Source organism: Coloeus monedula (assembly GCF_965178545.1).
Source record: "Coloeus monedula genome assembly, chromosome: 14".
NCBI lineage: Eukaryota > Metazoa > Chordata > Aves > Passeriformes > Corvidae > Coloeus > Coloeus monedula.
Window position 1 is genome coordinate 13430629 of NC_138794.1, and position 8580 is coordinate 13439208.

Below are 8580 nucleotides of genomic sequence, written 5' to 3' on the forward strand. Positions count from 1 at the left end.
GGGCTGCAAAACAAGAATCTCATTCCACAGCATGCAATCTATTGGTTCACAAGTCTTTCTTGGTGAAAATCAGCAAAATTAAACCACCTTTCTGATGAAACAATGTGTATGCTAGAAGCAAACATTTACAGAAGCCCAGTATTGTCTGAATAAATCCAAATACTACAATTGCATTACCATGCTATTCTACTATAATGCTCTGTACTATTCCAGAAGTTCTCTGGTATTAAGCATAGAGCTCATCCTGCAATGTTTCCAGTTTAAAGTGGCCCTGAATTTTCCAGACCTACACACAGAATGCATCAGCCACTTAGCTTTATGTTGGTTAACAACAACAACAAAAAATTCTATCCTCTTTAGAAGGGTTTTCTTGTCTAATTTTTAATCATGCTGACACTCTGAGTGAGGTGAATTTAAATGTCAAAAATTGTAATACTTCATTTTTCACCATTTTACCAAAAGCACCCAAGAATTACTTAGTCTATTAATCCTGTACATTAGCAAGATAAAAAGTAATACATAGGCAGGTTTTTGAAATGAGGAGTCCAGAGTTTCACATTCTTACAGCATGTGAAAACTCAGCATTCACTTGGAGCCACCTGCTTCCAGAATGGTTTTGAACCACCCAATGCTCTGGCTCACTGAAAAAGGCTTTTCTCACCTTCCTGGGGGATCCTGTGGACAGTTTTTACAATCAGGTCAGAAGGACACAGAAAAAAACCTAACAAATGTTAACATTCACACGTCTTTTAACGTAAGCTGATGTACCAATTTCAATAACTATTGTCATGTTGAATTTAGTAAAAGCTGCAACTTAGAACTAATGTCAAGTTTTCACAGAGGTACCAGCACCAGTTTTATGCAACTTGCTACTAAAAACAGGGTCGAAGAGGTCAAAGGAAGTCTTTTCCTATTAGATTAAATTCATCAGTTAAGTCCTATTATAGAGGGAACATGAGAAGACTACATAAACTGTGTACTCTCTGTGTTATACTTTCTTTGAAATGAAAGTTTTCTTTACTTTGCCAAAAATTTACTTTTCTTTGAAAAGTACATTCCTATGTACTTTTGGGAAGCAAAAGGAGATCATGTTGTAGAAGTAGTCTAGTGGCAAAGCTCTGCACTGCCATAGAAAAAGGCACAGCATTCCGTTCCTCACACACATCTCTTGCTCAATGTTTAAAGATGATAGGAAAATAGAGGGCAACAAACACCCGGGGTCAGTCTGTTAAAGCCATAAAAGCACTTAGACACAACTATTTCCTTCACCATTCATCCAGCAGCAGGGAGTCACTCCAGAAATGCAACTCTCGCTTCCTAGTGGAAACACATAACAGGCCCTTGTGGGAGGTTCCAGAGGAGTCTCAAAAGGAATAGCATCCACACCTGCCTGGCTCAACACGTCAGAAAAGCAAGGCCTTACAGTTGGCCAGAAAACCTTTCCCCTCTTTCCTCTCCAGAGATAAACATGTATATTAATCATTCCGCCTGCCCCAAGACGGCACAACACAACATCAAGCTACCGAACAAGGAATTTTTTTGGTTTTTTTAATCAATTCTGTAGATAACCCTTGTCAGGCTGCTAGAACAGCACTTGGGAAACAAGACCCAGGACTTCTGTAGCCAGCATTACTCTGCATCACCACCTGCTCCATAGACTGGTGACACACATAAGCCACCCACACAAGGCACCACTGCCCAAGAGGTCCCACAGGCGCCTGCACCACTTCTGCCACAGCAGAGACTCAAAAAGGGACCACGATAAGTTTTTCTCATAATCTTTAAACATTTAAAAAGAAATAAAGGTTCTCTAGAATTACTCTATAATTTTGCATTTTAACTTTTCAGGTACACAATCAAAACGATAGGTTGTTGTGTGCTGTTCAGGGAACTGCTGTCACAAACTCACGAGCAGGTTAATAAACAGGAGCTGGGACTTACTTGCTAGTGTAAGGTGGCTTTTTTGACTGAGAATGGCCCCATATTTGTTCAGAGCTAAGCACTGGTAAAATCCTTCATCAGACAGTTCTCCCTTCTTTCCTTCCACCTCACTGATATACAACGAGCCATTGGATAAAGTGTAGATCCGTTCATTTTCAGACACTTTGCCTCCATTTTTCAGCCATGTAATAGTTACAGGAGCTTCACCACGGGCTTGGCAGTCTAAAACCACCGGATCCTTCCTTGAGACAGTAACGTCCTGAGGCTCTTTCACAAAAAACAGTTCACTAAAGCACCACACTCCTAAGAGAGAAGAAAAAAAAAAAACAAAAAACCAACAAACAACAAAACATTTTGCCTGTAAGGACAGACATGTAAGCAGAGACGTGCAAGTTACCAAGCACCGTGAGCCGCGAGTCATGCCGCGGAACCCACAGCACGAGGTGAAGCTGTCGCTATCACACGCTCCGAGCGCTCCGAACTCGGACAACTCTGGGGAAACTTGGTACTGACTCCAAGCGGCGCGAAGCCCTCAGGCTGCAAAAAGCCAAGGAGCCAGAGAGCCAGCGCCTTCCACACCGGCTCGGGCACTGCCACAGCACGGGCGGGGTGCGGGGTGCGCGGTGATCCCGGGGGCCGCGGGGCGCGCAGCGCCGGGGCGGCCACACAGGTGCGACGGCTCCGCCCGGCCCACTCGCTAATTTTACAAGCCTGCCAAAGCAGCCGGAGCGGGGCGCGCCGTAAAAAGGCTGATTTTACAAGGAATCGTTAGCGAAAACCCCTCACCAGAGCGCGGAGGGGCCGCGCACCGCCCGCACCCCTCACGGCCCCGTCGCGGCGCGAACAAAGCGCGGAGCCGCCGCCGGTTCCCGTCCCTCCCGGCCGGTCCCGCCGATGCCGGATAAATAAAGCCACGTGCGGGGGCCGCAGCGGGGCCGGGGCGCGGGCGGACAATGGGGCGCGGGCCGGCCGGACTCACCTGGCAGCGAGAGCAGCAGCGGCGGCAGCAGCGCCCGCAGCAGCGGCCGGCGGCGGAGCGGCGCCATTCAGCGGGACGCGGCTGGCATGCCCCGCCGGCCGCTCCACAGACCGGTCAGCGGGCGAGGGGAGGAGACTGGGGACGGACGGAGCGGCCCCGGCGCGCCCGTCCCGGCCCTACTCTCTGCATCTCGTCTCCATTGGCCTTTGGGGAGAAGAGGGGCGAGGGGCGGGGCAGGACCGGCCGGAGGAGGGAGGGAGGGACGCCGCTGGACGGGGCGGGCCGCAGGGCGGGGGGTCGCGGCGGACAATGCGCCGGGGCCGGGGGGCGGCAGGGCCGGCCAGCCCCGCGCACGAGGGGCCGCGGGCTCCGGCGCCATCTGGGCCGAGCACGGCCCCGCAGAGGCGGCCCCTCCCGGACAGCACCGGGACCCGACGGCAGCTCCGCCGACCCCTGAGCCGGGCAGGCGCTGCCGGCTGCGGTATTTGGCGGGCGGGCTGAGCTCTCCAGCCGCGGCAGGAGCTGCCGGCCATGCCTTTCCCCGGGACACCGGGCTCCCCCGGGACATCTCACGGCTCACCGGCATGGCGAGCATCGGCAACACGTGCGCTGGACCCGGCGCGGCGTTACTGAAGGGCTGTGCCAAACCCAGAGCTGTCCGCCCAGAGCACCGAACCAGGGGAGGTGCTGAGCAGTAGACCCTGCACTGCCCGGCGCAGGTGCAGCACTGTCCAGGTGTGCCAGAACACCTCACACCCAGATAAAACTGGCCTTCCCGTACATGCAGACAAATGTTTGACTTGAGGATGGGCATTGACCAGAAAAAAAAAAGCCAATTTTGTTATTGATTCTCACTGAGCCCATCCTACAGCACCAATAAAACCACTTCCAGATGGCCACATGGAACAGCACTGTGCTGTCGAGGATGAGCTGCCCTTCACTTGCATCCTCAGAAAACAGCCTTACGCTTACATCTGCCGCGAACTAGCTTGCCAAAATGCAACCTAAACTGCAAACATGGCTTGAGAATCATGCTGTCACCACCCTCTGGATAATGCGTATGGGAGATACCATCAAATGCTGCCGCTATCACTTAAGCTTTCCGTTCCACCCCTAATTTTACCCCATGCTTGCAGCAAGCAAATTTTTAATCTCTTTTTTTGTCTGTTCAGATTTCTAGTTTCTAAAGTTACCGCGTAGGAAGGCATCTTCTTACTCAGCAGATTTACCTTATGTTTGCATTCATTGTGAGAGCTGCTGACTTCACTGACAGGCAAGTTTTTACTGCTTTTTGTTCCTGCCAGCACTGCAAAGCTCACAGAGCTGAGAGTTGGCAGCCAAACCAGTCCCTTCTGCTGCATCATCACCAGGACTGGCTACAGCCCGAGTCAGTGACTCTTCTGAAAGTCTGGGAGAAAATCAGAGCTACTAAAATGTGATGTAAAGCCATAGTTTGACCTACATCATCTTCTCCACTTGTCAAAAATATACAAGCAGAGTTTTCAGGTAGGGTAATTAGGAAATATTTGCTTTACATGCAAATCACTTACCCAAAAGGCACCCAGACAGTTTCAGTCACTTTACAGAGCAGAACTGCAAATGCACTGTTTTGGTGTCCAAATAGGACCAAATAGAGCAACAGGATCCACTTGATTCAGTATTTTTCAATTTTCCTCAGTGTTTCAATTTATCTAATCAGAAAAGTGTGAACTATGAAAAAAAATCACAAGCAGTTTTGCTTACATTATTTTTGAGCATTAATGACTAAATATTCATTCTTTCTCATGGTAAACTCACTGCTTTCATCTGCACCTCATGTTGGTACTGTATTCTCTCCTGCTAAACTCTACTTCACCAGCATGACCTGAATTTGAGGTTTCCTTGAGGAGCTCAGCACACCTAGAAGAAAAATACAATAGGGAATGCAGTATCCAGTAACATTTCTATGCCAGGTGCCTTGGTCAGTTGGTGGAGTGGCTGGAGCTGTCCCTGGGAGACGTAAGGTCATTTTCCTGCAGACCTTGGCACTGCTTCCTGCAGGCATGAGCGGATGGCTGAGCTGTACTGTCCAGCACTGGACACTACCCCACCTGTCCCAGGGGAACACCTTGCCCAACTCACTAACCTTTTTTGAAGGAGGGGTTGGTCTGAGTTGACCAGGGGACAAAAAAAAGCCAACACAGTGAGAGGAAATTGTAGTCCTGTCCTATTTGTGGGCTGGTTTGCCTTAGCTGTGTTGTCTGTGCTCACTGCTGTATTCTGCTGTGATGGCGAAACTGCTTTACCATCTCCCTGGACTACACTGTGCCAGCAGGAGATTTTGACTCATGAGATCAAATGCAATATTTGTCTTAAATGGCTTAACAAAGAAAGTGCTTCCCTCTGGAATGTTTCTTGTGCCTGTGTCTGGGCAGCTACAAATGCCAATATTTTAATTTTCACATTTCTGTTTAATAAAATAATTAATACAAGTCTTACTAGAACTAAGCAGTTCAATAGCTAGATAAGTATAAACTCTCCCTCTTTAATTTGTCAGGATTCATTATTTTAACACATTTCCCAGTAATTAATTGGGTTAGAGATAGTGCAGACTTGCGATAACATATCTAAATTCATATATAACTGATAAACTCACTGAACCACGGTTTAAAGGCACTGCCAGTTGTAACTTTGTCAAATACACCATATTTGTAAATATGCAGCCAATGAACCCAATTATCTACTTGTCCAACCATTTCAGAAGCACTATCTTGAGAAAGACAGAAAGGCAGTCCAGGAGTACAAGAGGTTGCCAACCAACATAAACAAAGCTATGTGTACTTTGCTGCAAGGCAGCAATTTTTCTTCTGTCACCAACACAGACTTTTTTTCCTTGACTCAAGCTGTATTTTTGGCTATCCAAATTTCCCCAGCTTCTGTGGTTCTTTTCAAACCCATATAAACCCTTTTCTGTGTTTTCTCTTAGATTTTTGGGTCTGCAAACAAGCTGCACACATCTTTCAAAGAAATAATAACTTGTAATATTTGAGCAGTCAGCTCTTCAATGTCTTAAAACACAAGTCAGTAGTAAGAGTTCTCTTTGAAGTGTTATCCATGGCTGGAACAACAACATGCTGTCCAGGTTACTGTCTGTAAATAACCTGATTTTTATGCTGCATTTCAGCCTCAGCCCTGGCCAGACAAATCTATATGTTTCCTGGAAGGAAAGATTTTAAATATCAGATTGATATGAACAGATTTGACTCAAGGGTTTGCTCCATAGGCAGCTGGCAATGCATCCAGGACTGCTAAACTGAGCTAGGGCTATAAAATCCAGAATTTTGGTACTATTATGAACCAGAGAGGGATTTTCCAAACGTTAATGAAATCTCATGATCATGGTGTTTATACGCTTTGTCTAACTTGTTACCAACATCTCTAGAAAGACAACTGATAGGCAGGAGTCTTCTCTGGGATGGAATGAGCAGCCTCAGGAAAAGGAAAGAAGCTGAAAATTTGCTGTAACTGGACCTTCCCAAGGTGAACTCTGTATCTATGAGATCACTGCAGTCACAAACCTAGGATGGAGAATGCAGTTTCTTCCCACGTTAGAATAAAATTTTTCTGGTGTTAGAACATTTACCTCTCCTTCAGCTTAAACCAGAAACAGACCTGTTTGCTCTGTGGTCAGTTTTGCACTGAGCATTTCACCCTTGTCTGGGAAAATGAATAGAATCATGTTAGCTCTTTCATCCCCGTGGCCTGGAAAAAGCTGTCACAGCAGCATGGATGGTGTTTGGCATGGCCACAAATGGCCTGAGCTGGGTTCCCACACGCTGCTGCATCCCACCTGATCTAACAAGTTCAGAAATGGGAAAGTGGTTTTGCTCACATGGTCTCTTCTCCTGTTTTGGCTTCACATGGCTGTGCTCTAACACCATAACGTCATGGAACAGAAAAGGAGAGGAACGAGCACCTCTGGGTGGGAAACAGGAGAGGTGGAGAGAGAGTTATTTACAGCAGTTTAAAGTGTCCCCATTGGAATATGTGCAATCACAACACTATCTTCAATTAGCTGTAGCCTGTAAGATATGGTAGTAGGGTCCTGGAGCCCAAATCCATTTTCAAACAGACATATAATCATTATCATGGTCCCCCACAGGATCAGCCCTTCCCTGGTACCAGTGCCAGGTCCCAGTTGATCCTCCAGCCCTGCTAGTAGGAGCTGCTGAGTGTCACTGCTGGTGTGGAGGAAGCTGGAGCTACAGGCACCGCAGGGTACCGGCAGCACACGCAGCTGAGTGTGGCTGTAGCAGTACTGGAGCTGCAGCCCAGGGCAGTCTGGGAGCAGTGGTAATTGTCAGAAAGCTATTAACTACAGGGAAATTACTGCGAATTGCACCAGCCAGCTCTGCCTTCAGAGTACCCAAAGCCCAGCTAAGGGGCTGCCATGATGCTGCACTTCCTAGCAGGGTGTAATCAGCTCTTCAGGGAAGTTCGTTTTGTCCTTATAGTTCTTGCTCTGAGTGTTTGTGATCTGGTGTCACTGTAAGCATGTTTAGACACTTTCTTGTTTCTCATGCCGAACTCCTGACCCAGTTACAACTGTATTGCCAGATTTTAAGTATGTTACACTAACTCTATTAAGACCCACCATAAAAATGTTTACTTTTGGTACATTTGGTCACTTAGTAGATTCTTGTTTCATTCTAAACCTGTATACAGTTACCATCTCCATTGCCTTCTCAAAGGAGATTCACTCTTTCGATGAGCAGAAGGGCAAGCACACTTTGGGCTGAGCCCTTGGAATGCTAATGAACTTTCTCTCCAGGGAGCCTTCCTGTACAGGAAAAGCACACCTTGACAAAGGGATTTGAACACAGATCTCACCTCATCATAAAACAACAACTCCAAAGTGAAAGCAATACAATCATTTGCTATATTAGCATTTGTTTCCCCTTCCAGACACCTTCTGGTGCTTCACTGGCCCAAATCAGTGGTGCACCTTTGCCAGGTTGTTTCACAGTGCCCCAGAGGCAGCCTCCAGATGTTTACCCCCACTGTCTAAGGCTCATCACACCAGAATGAAGAGGAAACCCGCCATGAATTTCAGCAGGAGATGGATGACACCCCAACATCCTCCTCCCTGCTGCCAGAGGTAACCACATGCAGTTTGGAAGAGCAACCTCACAGGGATCTGGAAAAGTGCAATCCCTTGCTCTTCCATGCCCATTTGCTGCTACTGGAAGGCGTGAAAAATACCTAAGTATTTTTGGTCTGTCAGCCTGCTGTTTCCTAGATGCAAGCCACCAGATCTTGGTACTTCAAACAAACCACACAGCTACAGAGAAAGGGGCATATCTGATCCCAGATGTGCTCCTGTCCTCACATACAGTGTAAAGACTTCATGGTGTGGAGTTTGGATTTACTGCAGCTCCAAGCTCTCTCTTCTGGCCTTCATGCCACAGCTGATGCTCCTCTGCTTCAGTGAACTTCTCTGAACACATAACCTGCCAGAAAATCCTTTCTGTTTTTCAGTAGAGTTTTTCTCCTGGTTTATCTCCCTAGCCTGGTTCTTAGGTGTAGAAACACCAAGGGTTGCAACATGGAGCAGAAGGTGTGGCAATAGCATGGGACACCAGCTTGGATCAGCGAAACCACCATGAACATCTCCCACGCCA

At 47.5% G+C, this 8580-nt stretch overlaps 1 protein-coding gene across 1 annotated transcript in view; it reads right to left on the minus strand.

The window, feature by feature from the left end:
• The window catches only part of PRTG (protogenin), a gene marked incomplete at its 5' end in the record, with an annotated part of 78253 nt that extends 75266 nt beyond the window's left edge, over positions 1 to 2987 (minus strand). The window contains 2 exons of the mRNA XM_082290680.1: positions 1942 to 2244; positions 2921 to 2987. Coding sequence (XP_082146806.1) covers positions 1942 to 2244; positions 2921 to 2987 — 370 coding nt within the window. The remainder of the gene's footprint in view (positions 1 to 1941; positions 2245 to 2920) is intronic.
• Between the last annotated feature and the right edge of the window lie 5593 nt (positions 2988 to 8580).